Here is a 15896-nt window from a genome sequence, read left to right on the forward strand (position 1 = left end):
ATTGTGTCATGTGATAGATATCATTTTTATCATGATTCCTCTTGAATAATAATTGACCATTTCATTGATTACATTTCTAAAGTTTATCAGAATTGTTTGTCTTTACATTGATATCATTACTGTATGAATAGTTCTCCTGTTTCTACTCACTTCAATTGGCCTCAGTTATTGCAACTCTTTCCAGGTTTCTCTGACACAATCACATTCAGCATTTCTTATAGCACAATAATATTCTATCACATTCATATCCATAACTTGATCAATCATTTCTTAATTTAATGGTAATTTTGAAGCCAAGTTAAAAAAGAAAACAAAACTGATAGAGCAAGTAATAAAGAGAGAAAGGAAAGGAAAGAGATTTCACAGAGACTTTTTGAGGGTTTTCTCACCAACTTCATGGTCTGCCATAAACTGTGGCATTTAAAAGAGTGGATGCCATAAACTGTAAGAGTTAAAATGGTTGAGGTTGTAAACTGTAGTGAGTAAAATAGTGGAAGATATAAATTGTAGTAGATATAAGAGTGGGTGAGTAAATTGTAACTGCATAAAATATGTTTTCACTACAGTGTCTTGTTTTAAATCAAATATAAGGTGGTTGCCAGGGAAATATTCCCAATTATGAATATACCCAAGTGAACTGGGTTTTATAGAGAATTTAATTAATAATACAATGAGGAATCAAAGAAAGAAAGAGAGAGAGAAAAAGGAAATAAATGAGAAAAGAATAGGCCGGTCCAGGCAGCCCTGGACAACCCAGGCCTAAGCCCTAAAAGAAAAGATCAGTCAGTCCTTAATCACTCACCATAAGATCTGTTCATGTGAGGATTCAGGGGGACAGAGTCTCCCCAGAGGGAGTTCCAGCCAGAGTCAGCCTCCCTTGAGAGACCTCCTTAGAGATTTTCCTTCTCTCAACAACCTCCTTAGAGGTTGTCTCTCAAGAGACTCTATATCCCTTTTTCAACAGCCTGTCCTTTTCTTATATAGAGGGTTTTCTCCTATGTCACCCCCCTAAGTTCTTCCATCTACCAATCACAGTAGACGTTTTCCAAAGGACAGCCCATTCTGAATTCACATCTGAGTAGACTAATCTAAGTAGAGTTCTCACATTTTAGATCTAAATAGCTTTATTGTTTAAAATGGGGAATAGTCCCAATAGGGAATTGTCCCAATAAAAAATTCCCCAATGGGGAATTTTTTTAACATTCACAAGTCTGAGAAATTTCAAGATTCACAATGGTCACCTGTTCAGTTTCCGATTTTTCACCCCACAAAAAAAGCTGTTATAAACACATTTGTAAATATTGGTACCCTTTTTTCTCTTATCTCTTTGTAAAATAGATGCAATTGTACATATCCATAGTAAAAGGTATATATACACAGTGTAATAATTTTAAAGGTTTAGTTCCAAAAGGCTGAACCATTTAGCAGTTAAATCAGCAGTTCGGTAATATCTCTATTTTCTCATGACCCCTCTAGCATTTGTCATTCTTCTTTTTTTGGTCAATTTTACTGATCTGGCCTCCTAAATTCCTTGGATTCCGTTAAATCTCAGGTACATTGCATTTATTACAAAATCTTTTGCCATCCCTTTAAATGTTTCTGTTTTCCCTTTGGTAATTATCTGTGATTTTTCTTGTTGTCACCTCCATTACACTGTCATCTCCTTGAGAGGAAGGACTGTCTTTTACCTTTCTTTGTAACCCCAACATTTAGCACATTGGCTGGAACTTAGCAGGCACTTAATAAATGCTTATTGACTGACTCCATGTTATATTAATATGTATTTCTCTAATTAATGATAATTTAGATTGATTGTTCATATCGATATGAATATCAACAGCTTGAATTTCTTTCTCTGAAAAGTGCCTATTGTGAGTTTTAAAATGAATATTCAATAACTATTATATTTTGAAAGTTTTATTAATAATAAGTAGGGCAAAAGAACTGCCTGAATTCAACCCAGTCACAGGTCCCCCAAAAAAAGTGGGCGGAGGAGTTACAGCCTCTTAAATAAAATTATGCTAAATGTAGAGATGCAGGAAAAGGGAATTTTGGGAGATACTAAGGGACTTCTGGGGGATGAAGTCCAAAGGTTAAAAATCTCCATTTATACATATCCTCACTGTGATCGCATTGGGAAACCATTTTCCCCAAAAGGATCATGGAAACATAATCTTAAAGATTGCAATAATTTGTGGATTAAAGGAAAAGGAACAAAAGCAATGATTACTAAGTTGACAAAAAGCAAATTTGGGGGAAGTCCCCTTTGGCATAAGAGTATACATTCAAAACAAAGGCATTTCAATCCCCAATAATTCAATTCACATCCCAAAATTCACTCTGGATCTTTTGGTGCAGCATGTGGTCTCTTCAGGCGCATTCTGGGTTCTGGGAGGTAGCAAGTTTCTTATTCTAAAATTGCTCAAATTGCTCAAAACTTTAAAAATATAATAGTTATTGAATATTAACTTTAAAACTGTTCATATTCTTCAACAATTTATCGATTCGGGAATGGTTCTTATTCTTGTAAATTTGAATAGTTCCCTATATAGCCTTGAAATGAGGCCTTTGTCAGAGAGCCTTGCTGCAAAGATTTTTTTTACCTGCTTTTCTTCTAATTTTACTCATACTGATTTTGTTTGCACAAAAACTTTTTATTTGTATGCTATCAGAATTATCCATTTTATCACCTAGATATTCCTCATTTCTTTCTTTCTTTCTTTTTTTTAAACTCTTATCTTCTGCCTTGGTGGTAAGGGCTAGGCAATGGGGGTCAAGTGACTTGCCCAGGGTCACACAGCTGGGAAGTGTCTGAGGCCAGATTTGAACCTAGGACCTCCCATCTCTAGGCTTGGCTCTTAATCCACTGAGCTACCCAACTGCCCCCTCCTCATTTCTTATTTGGTCATAAACTTCTTTATTCTTCTAATTTTTTAAAGATGTCAGCCTTTATTCATGTACTGTTTGGAGCTTATCTTGGTATGTGGTTTGAAATGTTGTCTACTATGAGGCTGCTGTGCTCATTTGCTTCTGTATATTGTTCCAAATATGTTCCACTGCTAAATTAATACCTGTATTTAGCATGTAGTGCCATATTGGTTATTTTTTTAAATTTATTTTTAAAATATTTTTCCATGTTTACATATTTCATTTTCTTTCCCTCCCCTCTGCCCTCCCCCATCCTGGATCCAATAAGCACTTCCAATGAGTTATACAAATGTTATCACTTATTCCTATTTCCATATTATTCATTTTTGCAATAGAGCAATCTTTTAAAATCTAAACACTAAATCATATATTCATGCAAACAAATGACAAGCCATTTGTTTTTCTTTCAATGTAGATAGCATTCTTTCTCATAAGTCCCTTGGGATTGTTCTGTATTGTTCCAAAATGTTTCACTTCCTGTGTATAATCTTCTCTTAGATCTGCTCATTTCACTCTGCATCAGTTCCTGGAGGTTCTTCCAGTTCATATAGAAATCTTCTACTATATCATTCCTTACAGCACAGTAGAATTCCATCACCATCAAATACCATAATTTGTTCAGCCATTCCCCAGTTGAAGGACACCTCTCATTTTCCAATTTAATGTTACCACTAAGAGCATGGCTATGAATTTTTTGTACATACGGTTTTTGTTATTATCTCTTTAGGGTACAAACCCAGTAGTGGCGTTGTTAGATCAAAGGGTATTCATTCTTTTAAAGCCCTTTGGGCATAGTTCCGAATTGCCTTCAAGAATGGTCGGATCAATTCACAACTCCACCAGCAAAGCATTACTGTCCCAATTTTGCCACAACCACGCCAACATTTATTTTTCCTTTACTGTCATATTGGCCAATCTGCTAGGTGTGAGGTGGTACTTCAGCATTGTTTTTTTTTTAAACCCTTACCTTCCATCTTGGAGTCAATATTGTGTATTGGCTCCAAGGCAGAAGAGTGGTAAGGGCTAGGCAATGGGGGTCAAGTGACTTTCCCAGGGTCACACAGCTGGGAAGTGTCTGAGGCCAGATTTGAACCTAGGACCTCCCATCTCTAGGCCTGGCTCTCAATCCACTGAACTACCCAGCTGCCCCCTGCAGCATTGTTTTGATTTACATTTTTTGAATTAGGAGAGATTTAGAACACTTTTTCATGTGCTTATTGGTAATTTTGATTTCTTTATCTGAAAACTGCCTATTCATGTCCCTTGACCATTTGTCAATTAGGGAATGGACTGATTTTTTTGTACAATTGACTTAGCTTCTTATAAATTTGAGAAATGAGACCTTTGTCAGAGGTTTTTATTCTAAAAAATTTTTTTTCCAATTTGTTGATTCCCTTCTCATTTTGGTTGCATTGGTTTTGTTTGTACAAAACCTTTTAAATTTAATGTAATCAAAATTATTCATTGTATATTTTGTAATGTTCTCTTGCTTGATCTTAAATTCTTTCCTTTCCCATAGATCTGACAGATATACTATTCCATGTTCACCTAATTTACTTATAATTTCCCTTTTTATATTTAAGTCATTTACCCATTCTGAATTTATCTTGGTATAGGATGTGAGATGTTGATCTAAACCTAATTTCTCATTTTGGTTTTTAAAATTTTTTTTTATTAATTTGTTTGTTGGCTACCTCCGAATTCTTAGGATATACCTCTTTCTCCTTTCCATCAGAAAAGGCATCACTTCATACACCAAAAAAAAATGTTTACACAAAATGTTTACATAAAATGTTTACACAAACTATGTCTTGTGTCTATTTTTGTAACCAGTTCTGAAGAAGTCCATCTATCCTCTATGTGACAATTTACAAAGGCAAAAATAGAAAAAAGCTGTTTTTTCATAATGGGCTTAATTACAATGATATTTTTTTCAATATATGGTTATAGGGGAAAAGCAACAGAATTTTAAAACTCAGTACATTAAATGAACAGTATAGCAGAATAATATTGAATCCAGTAATATATGAACTTAAAATCACAAAGTTATATCTTAAAGCAATCAGGAAAATGCAATAGAAGTACAGAGATTTTTATAACCATTAGAGTCTGAAATGCCTTAAAAATATAGCCTCTAGTCTTTAAAATTCCTTAGGTGTGTTTTTTTAAATTATTAATTATCCATTTAAATGTCTATTGTGCGAAAGCAGAGTGGTAAGGGCTAGGCAATGGGGTGTAAGGGACCCATCCAGGGCCCCACAGCTGGGGAGTATCTAAGGCAGATTTGAACCCAGGACACATGTCTTTAGGCCTGGCTCTCAGTTCCCTGAGAAGCAGAGTTTTTTCCCCAAAGTTAGCTAAAAGGAATGCAGGTGAAGTCAATAAAAGGATCAACGCAATTAAAAGACATAAAAGACATCCTTGTAAAATAGCCATGTTTTTAAGTTCCTGCTTGAAAAAGTCTGTTTCTTCTCTCTCCCTTTTCTCTCTCCCCTGCTATGATCCCCCCCCCCCCCCATGGTCAATACACCCATCCACGTGGAGGCTTAGCCTAAGGGAAAATTACTTGTTCTCCTTTCCCTCTTGTCTCTCCCCTATGCCCACGTGGCCAATACTGTTACCAGCTGGTAGAAATGAATCCTGAGCAATCTGCTGCAAGGATCTGGGTGATGAGCCGGCTGTGCCAGTTTTTGCTGCACTGGGCAAGGTGGGCAAGAGACCACTGGGGTGGGTCAGGGCAGGAATGCAGGGCCGGGAGCCAGAGCACCAGGTGAGGATGGAGAGAGGTCAGGATCAGCGGCTGCAGGCAGGAACACACACAGGCAGGAACACACACAGGATGGGAGAAGCAGCCAGGAACCAGATGGGAGGCAAGCAGCAAACAGGCAGGCAGGGCTGGGAGCTAATGGCTAGAACAAGCAGCAGCTTTGTGAGGGTAAAAAAACCTTGGCCAGAGAAACTTGGATCAAAAATAATTTTCTAGGCACTAGCTATTAAAAGCTGAACTTAAGATCACTAAAGAAAAGAATCAGAAGATTGAGATATTTCGTTTTCCCGAAGTGGTAAGCCAGCTGTAACAGTTAAAATTTAGGAAACTGAAGCAACATAGACCAAGGCAGGTAGAAATTAGTTTCTCTCTGCAAGGAGTATTATTTTTATGAAGTTTATTGAAGATTAAGGATTAAAGAAAATACAAGCAAGGGAAGCACATGCTAGGTGAGCCATGAGGCCCACCCAAATTTCACTCACATCATGAGACATGTCTGTTTGCCAGCAGAGCCAGGAAGAGAAGAGACCCCGCCCTGGGCGGAGAATCTTTAAATCATAACCTGCTCTCAGCCCAGGTGAGAATTCAGTGAGATTACAAAGCATTCTGGGGAAGTGGAGCAAGGAATTCTGGGGATTGAAGTCCTGGATTCGAGTCCATTTTTACAAGCCTAATCTCTCCCACACTATCTTCCAATTTTCCCAGCAATTTTTATCAAATAGTGGATTTTTGTCCCAAAAGCTGGTGTCATTAGGTTTATCTTAGATTGTTTTGCTGAGGTCCCTTACCCCAAGTCTATTCCATTGATCCTCCTTTCTGTCTCTTAGCCAGTACTAAATTGTTTTTATGACCACTGATTTATAATATAGTTTGAGATCTGGGATTGCAAGGCCACCTTCCTTCGCATTTTTTTTCATTATTTCCCTGGATATCTTTGATCTTTTGTTCTTCCAAATGAACTTTGTCATGGTTTTTTCTAATTCTGTAAAGAAGTTTTTTGGGAGTTCGATGGATATGGTACTAAATAAATAGATAAGTTTGGGTAGGATGGTCATTTTTATTATGTTAGCTCATCCCACCCATGAGTAGTTAATGTTTTTCCAATTGCTCAGATCTAGCTTTAGTTGTGTGGAGAATGTTTTGTAGTTGTGTTCATATAATTCCTGTGTTTGTCTTGGCAGATAGATTCCTAAATTTTTTATATTGTCTAAGGTGATTTTGAATGGGATTTCTCTTTCTATTTCCTGCTTCTGTGATGTCTTGGAGATATATAGAAATGCTGATGACTTATTTGGGTTTATTTTGTATCCTGCTACTTTGCTAAAGTTGTTGATTATTTCCACTAGCTTTTTAGTTTATTCTCTAGGATTTTTTAGGTAGACCATAATATCATCTGCAAAGAGTGATAGCTTGGTCTCCTCATTGCCTATTTTAATACCTTCAATTTCTTTTTCTTCTCTAATTGCTACTGCTAGTGTTTCTAATACAATGTTAAATAATAGCGGTGATAATGGGCATCCTTTTTTCACTCCTGATCTTATTGGGAATGCATCTAGTTTATCCCCATTACAGATGATATTAGTTGATGGTTTTAGATATATACTATTTATTATTTTTAGGAACGACCCTTCTATTCCTATACTTTCTAGTATTTTCAATAGGAATGGGTGTTGTATTTTATCAAAGGCCTTTTCTGCATCTATTGAGATAATCATGTGGTTTTTGTTGGTTTGCTTGTTTATATGGTCAATTATGTGGATGGTTTTCCTAATGTTGAACCATCCTTGCATTCCAGGTATAAATCCTACTTGATCATAGTAAATGACCCTCCTGATCACTTGCTGGAGTCTTTTTGCTAGTATCGTATTTAAGATTTTTATATCTATGTTCATGAGGGAGATTGGGCTGTAGGTTTTTTTCTCTGTTTTTGACCTGCCTGGCTTTGGAATCAGTACCATATTTGTGTCATAAAAGGAATTTGGTAGAACTCCCTCTTTGCTTGTTATGTCAAATAGTTTGTATAGTACTGGGGTTAGCTGTTCTTTGAATATTTGATTGAATTCACTTGTGAATCCATCAGGCCCTGGGGATTTTTTCTTAGGAAGTTCTTTGATGGTCTGTTGGATTTCTTTTTCTGATATGGGATTATTTAAGATTTCTATTTCTTTTTCTGTTAGTCTAGGCAATTTATATTTTTGTAAATATTCATCCATATTGCCTAGATTGGCGTATTTATTGCCATATAATTTAGCAAAGTAGTTTTTAATGATTGCCTTAATTTCCTCTTCATTGGAGGTGAGGTCCCCCTTTTCATCTATGATGCTGTTAATTTGCTTTTCTTCTTTCTTTTTTTAAATTAGATTGACCAGTACTTTGTCTATTTTGTTTGTTTTTTCAAAGTACCAGCTTCTAGTCTTATTTTTTAGTTTGATAGTTATATCACTTTTGATTTTATTAATTTCTCCCTTAATTTTTAGGATCTCTAATTTGGTTTTCTTCTGGGGTTTTTAAATTTGTTCTCTTTCAAGTTTTTTTATTTGCATTTCCAATTCATTGATCTCTGCCCTCGCTAATTTGTTAATATATGCACTCAAGGATATGAATTTTCCTCTGATTACTGCTTTCCCTCCGTCCCATAAGGTTTGAAAGGATGTCTCACTGTTGTCATTTTCTTCAATTAAATTATTAATTGTTTTTATGCCGATTTTGGAGTATCATATTATTTAATTTCCAATTAATTTTTGATTTGGCTCTCCATATACCCTTACTGATCATTATTTTTATTGCCTTATGATCTGAAAAGGTTGCATTTATTATTTCTGGTTTTCTGCATTTGTATGCCATATTTCTATTACCTAGTGTATGGTCAGTATTTGTGAATATGCCATGTGCTGCTGAGAAGAAGGTGTATTCATTTTTGTCCCTATTGATAGTTTCTTAATAGCTAAAAGATCTTCCCTAAATCTCTCAGGAAGTAAAGTATTTTATAGACTATGTATATGAAAAATGAAAGGGAACTGGGCCCCTCACCAATTTAATTTAGGTAATTATCTCTGAAATCCTATTCTTATTTTTCACTATGTGTGGAATTTTTTAAGACTGTATCAGTGAAACAAAAATCCTGGTAGATTCTGTCAAGTGTTTAGTAAAATCTTAGTGATAGATTTCATATTTGTTTTGTTACATAATAGCATAAGATCAAAAATTTGTCACTTGGTTGGCACAAGGTGATCAATTTTTCAAACATAGATTATTTTCTAAGGTATTAAAGGTATGTGACTGATCTGCATTGGTGTAGGAAGATAGAACCATGAAAAGGAAATCATGGATCTTTGAAATACATATTTCATATTATTTGTTACATATTTAGCATTGTAAAGCTCTGCTGCTTCTGGGTTAGTAGACTGTGCCTTCTGTTTGATACACAACTGACTATAACATCTCTGGAGCCTAGCTTCCTCTACTTTATAACAATATATTACATTTTTATTTATAGAGTGTTTCTTATGTGCTTTTCACATTAAAACAGAATAGTTTTTTAAACATATTTGTTCATTTCTAAGATATATAAACAGGTTGTAAAACCAATTTGTTCAATAATATTGAGCATGTGAATAGGATATTGTCCTATGTCCCAGGGATAGATGAGAAGGATGAGACAAGGTTATGGTCTTAGGAAGATTATAGTCTAATAAAGAAGATAAGAATTATACACAGATATTGACATGTGCTTCAAAAACTCATGCAATTTATACCTTTGGTTTTTTTTTTTTTACAGGGCTTTGTAACTGGAGGAAAGGATGGAGTAGTGGCTCTCTGGGATGATTCCTTTGAAAGGTGCCTCAAAACCTATGCCATCAAAAGAGCTTCTTTAGCTCCAGGGTCTAAAGGTGATCTAAATTTAATTTCCTTTGTAGTTATTAATGGTTCATTTATTTACCAAGTTAGGTGCCAGATAATGTTAGTACAGTATGCTGTTTGGCCTTAGATGTTATTTTTTTGCCTTTTAAAAGCAACAGAACATGGAGACTCTTAAGTTCATTGTGATCTTATATTGAAATACTGCATAGAGTTATTTAAAGAATTAAATGTATTAATTCATTGTTTTAACTTAGTACATTTAATTCATTATAGAAGTTTAATTAAAAAATTTTCTGGTCTTTTAAGGAGTAGTAGTCACTTTTACACCTCCATCCCATACTTAATTGTTTGCTTGCCTGATTGATATTTCTGTTTGAATCCAATATTTTAGAAAATATAAATTAAAATGAACAAACCTTAATTATAGAAGCATAAAATTTCAGTATCCAAGTCCTAAAATGGGATGAAAGCCAGAATATTCACATATAACTTTGATTGTTAGGAAGATTTTAGGACATCAAACCTGACTATATTGTGGAATAAGAGAAATAGATTCAAAGTTGACATTCAGATTTTCCATCTAAGTAAATACAAAGTTCATAGTGCTGTCAAGAGATGGAGAACATAGTGGGGAGAGCAAAGGAGTGACATGGAATATGGTCATTTAGATTTTAAGACATGTTAAATCTTGGTTGCAAGTAGGATATGCAGATAAAAATATATAGCAAAAAAAGTTAGAAATACAGAAGTGGAATTCTGAAGAGAAATTAGGGTAAAAAATAGAAATTTGGACTTCTCTTCAAGGACTAAAGCCTGGTAATAGATGAGATTATAAGTCTTTTAAAGCTTAGAAGGGATCTAAAATGCCGTCTAGACCAGAGATTTCAAACTTATTGCCTTTGGAGCATCAAGATGCTACTAAAGGCATCCCTTTCTGTTTGAGGTTAGTACCCTTGATCTAGACCATGTCCTACCAGAAGCATGAAATCTTTTTAACAGCATCAAGTAGGCTTCTTCCATTTTTGCCAACAAGAGAGTTTGAAGAGGAAAGAAAGACCAAGGACAGAGCCTTGAATATTGCCCAGGTTAACAAGTTGGGAGTAAAATGTGGAATAAGGGAAGGAGGCAGAGAAAAAGTTGTCAGAGGTAGGAGGAGAAACTAGTGGTGTTCAGTATGTCTGGAAAGCCAAGAGAAGGATCAAGAAAGCTAAGGACTAAAAGGAGTCCTTGGATTTTGTGATAAAAGGGTCCTTAGTAACCTTTAAGAAAACAATTTTAGTGGGGCAAAAAGGACAGATTACAAGATTGTAGGTAGTTGAGAAATCATAAGATCCTAACTCTAGAGCTAGAAAGGATCTCTGAGTTCATCTTTTCTAATGCCCTAATCATAATCACATGAGGCCCAGAGAGATTAAGTGACTTGCTCAAAGACACAAAGCTAATTAATGATAGAAAAAGAGGAATAAATGGGTGGTGAAATTGAAAATGTTGACACTGCTTCTAAAAGTTTGACATTAAAGGAGAGGAGAAAAGAAGAATTTGTTTTAGAAAATGTGTTTTTGTATAAACATGAGATACTTCACCATTTTTTCTAGTTGTGAAGAAAGAGGAAGCTGAAAAAACATGAGAATAAAGAGATGATTAAAGCAGGTTCTGAGAGGAGACGGGAGAGGTTAGCATTGGGGATGCAAGTGAAAGTAATGTAAGGAAAAAGTCATACCATCTTCCAAGTCAGAGGAGGCAAAGAGTAGGGTAGACAAAGATATTATATTATAAGAGCTTGGGTTTTAGAACTGAATGACTTGAGAGGTCATCTAGGTCAGCCATCTCATTTTACAGATTAGTATTTTAAGGACCAAAGAAGTTATGTGGCTTGCCCAAGGTTACACAGCCAGTGAGGACAACAAGAATTAAACTCAGGTCTTGGGATTTCATTTCCAGCATTATTTTTACTGTGTCATAATGATTCCAGTAAAATAGGAAGCAAAGTTATCTACTAAGAGAGAAGGAAAGATGGAGTGAGATTTTTGGATTCAGAAGCTATTAAGATAGCCTGGGGCCATGTTGGCGAACCTATGGCATGTATGCTGGAGGGTGTTGCTCCCCTCCTCCTCTCCATGCACCTGAGGACATTTCTCACATGAACCACCCCTCTCCCCAGCAGCCCAATGGGGGCTCCCTCCCCTGTGTGGGGTAAGGCGGGGGACTCACATGGTATGTGAAAGTTGCAGTTTGGGCCCTTGGTCTCTGAGGTCTCTAAAAGGTTCACCATCACTGGCTTAGAGCAAAAGATGTGGGGGATGTGATAGTCAATAACAAACTGATAAAAGAATCACTATAGCAGTGAGAACCCAATTTAAGATAAATAGCGCATATCTGTTCAACACAGTTTGATGATTTTCTTTATAATAGCTACTTCAGGGTAAGAGTGAAACCTGGAAACTATGGGAATTACTAGAATTCAGATAAACCCAACAGAAATAGTAGATGATAAGAGATGAGGTAAAGGAATTAAAGAATGAAGAATAGTCTATAATTGAATTGACCAATTGAATTGAATCAAGTCTAAGAATGGAGGAAAGTGAACCAAGAGCAGAGTTGACAATGAGTGCACTTAGAGTGAAGAATAGGTTTGAGATTAATGAAATAGAAGCAGTAGAATAACAAATGATTCTGATCAGGGAGGAAATTTCAGAGTTTGAGGTCTTGGACCAGTGATAACGTGGTTAACCTTTGTGTTTCATTTATATCCTCTATTCATATAATGTAAAGAGATCTCATGGAAAGTGATACTTTCGATGAATCCTGAGGTAGAAATAGGGAAGGATTTACAGAAGGATATGAACAGTAGTTGCACAGGATAGAAAGATTTGTATCAGTTGCAGTCTGTGCTGTTTGAAGGAGTAATCACATATTTGATGAATCTCCAAACAGATCTAAGTGGGACAGTTTTGAATGCTAGTGAGACCTTATATTTGACCACTTTGATGACTAGCTCAAATAGACTAGAGACGAAACCAATAAGAGTTGTGAAGTTCATGGAACTGTGACAACAGTGTTAGCATGGTAATATTTGATAGAAAACCTAGAACTATCAGATTATGTCTTGGGTTCAAATTCTTGCTCTGTCATTTACTGGTTGTGGGACCTCAAGCAAGCCACTTAATTGCTTTGATCCTTAATATATTAATCTTTAAAATGAGATGGCTGGCCTAGATGGTCTTTCAGCTCTAAAATCTGAGCTCCTATATTCTAATGTCTTTGTCTAGCCTACTCTCTTTGCCTTTCTTGATTTAGAAGATGGGATGATTTCCCCCTGACCTACTACTTTCACATGCATCCCTGATGCTGTCCACTCTTATCTCTTACAACTTGCTTTTTCAATCATCTCTTTACTCTCTACCTTTTCAGTTTCTCCATAGGTTTGCTTTTTCTTCAGAGCTAGAAAAATATGCTGAAGTCTCTCTTAGTTCTAAACAAAAACATCTTCTCTTGAGTAAATTCTTGTTTTTCTCCTTCAATGACAAACTTTTAGAAGATAGGTAAAGACAGACCTAGAGATCAGTAGGTGAAAGTCAAAAATTATAAGAGAGTGTAATAATTGGGACAACAAGGTAGCTAAGTGGACAGAGAGCTGGGCCTGGATTCAGGAAAACCTGGGTTCAAATGTGGCCTCAGACACTCCTAGCTGTGTGACCCTGAGCAAGTCACTTAACCTTAATTACCTAACCTTTACCAGTCTTCTGCCTTGGAACCAATACTTAGTATTGATTCTAAGAGAGAAAGTAATGGTTTAAAAAAAGAAAGATCTTGTGCAGCAATTGAAAGAGATGAGCTTCAGAAGAGAGGTTGACGAATAATGGTGTTAATGTAACAAGCTGGCTATAGCAATAGGAAAGAAGGAAATGGCTGACTTCTTCATTCTAGACCTCTGAGATCAGGATAGAGCAATAGCCCTGGCCAGCATTATATCAGGGGCAGCTGAGTAGCTCAATGGATTGAGAGCCAGACCTAGAGATGGGAGGTCCTGGGTTCAAATTTAGCCCCAGACACTTCCTAGCTGTGTGAACCTGGGCAAGTAACTTAACCCCCCCCCCCCATTTCCTACCCCTTATCATTCTTCTGCCTTGGAACCAATGCACAGTATTGATTCTAAGGTGGAAGATAAGGGTTTGGGTTGGGGGAAGAGATATCAAATCATCAAGAGAAAATCAGCTTCAGTTAATAAAAGTTATAGAAGGTGTGTTAAGATAAAGATAGAATTGATGAAGAGAAGTTAAAAGTAATACAGTAGAAGGAATAGGCAGAGAAAGATGAGGTCTAGTAATAGGGTAGGATTGGGATGAATGGAGATGAACAAATGATTCTTGTGAAACTGGTGGAAAATATCTTATGCACATCTGACTAGAATGGAAAATTGTAATATAGAAAATTCCATATAAGTAAAGATTAAAAATTTCTTTTTAGTTAAGCTGGTAGAGCTTTATTTCCAGATTAGTCTTTATCTAGTGAAGAGAGGGAAAATGTAGCAAATTTATTGGAACTTTTTAAATGGAGGGAAAAAAACTGTCTCACTATCTCTTATTGTCATGATTCAAAATCATAATTGAAAGTTTTTTGGTATTTTTTTGTAAAGTAACATAATGCTTAGAATTCTTCCACTTAACATTTCAGGACTTCTTTTAGAAGACAACCCTTCTATACGTGCCATATCATTAGGACATGGTCATATCTTAGTAGGCACAAAGAATGGTGAAATACTAGAGGTAGATAAAAGTGGACCTATTACTCTGCTGGTTCAGGTAATTTTAAATTTTAACATACTTTTTCATATTATTCCTTTGAATAGTTAATTTGATTTCTTAGAACCTGTGCTATGTAGGATGCTGAGAAAATGGCTCAGGAAATCAACGTTTCAATTACTGAAATATGTCCACTCAAGTAACCCCCCAAAATGCTTATTTTTCTATTACCTTGTATTTAGGTTATACAATAACCAACTGAATTTATATTAATTATATACCTTGCTAGTTGATAATTTTATTGAAGAATTTATTATCACCAGACAAGAAAGAAGTTTGAGGGGAAAAGCATTCACTTTATGTTCTTATTCTACGTGATTATTTAATATGTCCTTATATTGTACCTGACTATATTTTCTGAAACTATTTATACATGAAACTCATAACCTTAATTTTTCTTCACTATTTACTAAAGCAGATTATAAAACTATTAAAATACTCATCATATTTAAAATTAAGGAATATAAGTTTTCCAGTTATATTTAATACAAGAAACTATGGAAAGAACAGTAAATGGAGTAAATTCTTAGTACTCATTAATGTGATTGTTTTTTAAATGAGCCTTCTGTATACGATGTCCCTTTTTCCTCCTTAAAATATTAACATGTTTCTTAGCACAAACTTACTCTTTTTCTCTTTCTTAATTTTTATCATTGGTAATAATTGTGATAGCATATATATATAGTCCTTTGTGATTGAAGAGAACTGTTAATACATGATAACACTTCATCCTCACTGAAATCTTGTAAACATAGTGCAGATAATAGCATCTTCGTGTTCATCATGGAGATCTGGACCTAGAAAAGTAAAATGATTTATCTGAAGTCATGCAGCAAATTTGTCCTAAAATTGAGACTTAAATACAGATCTTCTGATAGCCAGTTAAGAATTGTTCCCACTATATCATACTATTTCCCTTGCCTACAGGAATTTTACATATTTTCTGGTTAATTTAGTTATTTTAATGCTACTTACATTGTCCTGTCATAACCATTTTATTGGTTTCTTGAAACCAATAAAATATAACATATTTTAAAACTGAGGTCATTGGCTTAATTGTATTTCAAATAAAGATAATATATTCTCTGTGCTCAAGTAATTTGTGATCTTCTGGAAATATGAGATAATGACTATTAGCATAAGCATGTTACATATGATAATAATAATTAGCAGTTGTATGGCACTTTAAAGTCTACAAAGTTCTTTACAAATATCTCACTTGATCCTCACAATAATCCTATGAAGTAGGACCTGTTATCATCCCCATTTGATAGATGGGGCTAAGAAGGTTATGTGATTTACCCAGGATTACATAGTTATTAAGTGAGTTAGGATTTGAATTCAGGTCTTGTTGACCAATTCTTGCTTGCACTCTATCCACTACATTACCTTGTACAATTTAATTCATAAATATTATTTTCTGCATATACAGTGTCAGTAGGAGTCTTTGAAGGTGTACTGCATTTTAATATTCATAAGTGAATAATTTTATAAAACCAAAACCCCAAATCATATGTCCAGATAAATAAGTGATAAAA

At 35.2% G+C, this 15896-nt stretch overlaps 1 protein-coding gene across 11 annotated transcripts in view; it reads left to right on the forward strand.

Moving 5' to 3' along the window:
- Positions 1 to 15896, forward strand: part of EML5 (EMAP like 5) — a 235727-nt gene that overhangs the window by 127034 nt on the left and 92797 nt on the right. For all 11 annotated transcript variants that reach the window (XR_008914938.1, XR_008914937.1, XR_008914939.1 and 8 more), the window contains 2 exons: positions 9474 to 9585; positions 14231 to 14358. Coding sequence is in view for 6 of the 11 variants with exons in the window: in XM_007472659.3 (XP_007472721.2) it covers positions 9474 to 9585; positions 14231 to 14358 (240 nt within the window). In the remaining 5 variants the exon portion in view is untranslated. The remainder of the gene's footprint in view (positions 1 to 9473; positions 9586 to 14230; positions 14359 to 15896) is intronic.

This window comes from Monodelphis domestica, chromosome 1 (assembly GCF_027887165.1).
Source record: "Monodelphis domestica isolate mMonDom1 chromosome 1, mMonDom1.pri, whole genome shotgun sequence".
NCBI lineage: Eukaryota > Metazoa > Chordata > Mammalia > Didelphimorphia > Didelphidae > Monodelphis > Monodelphis domestica.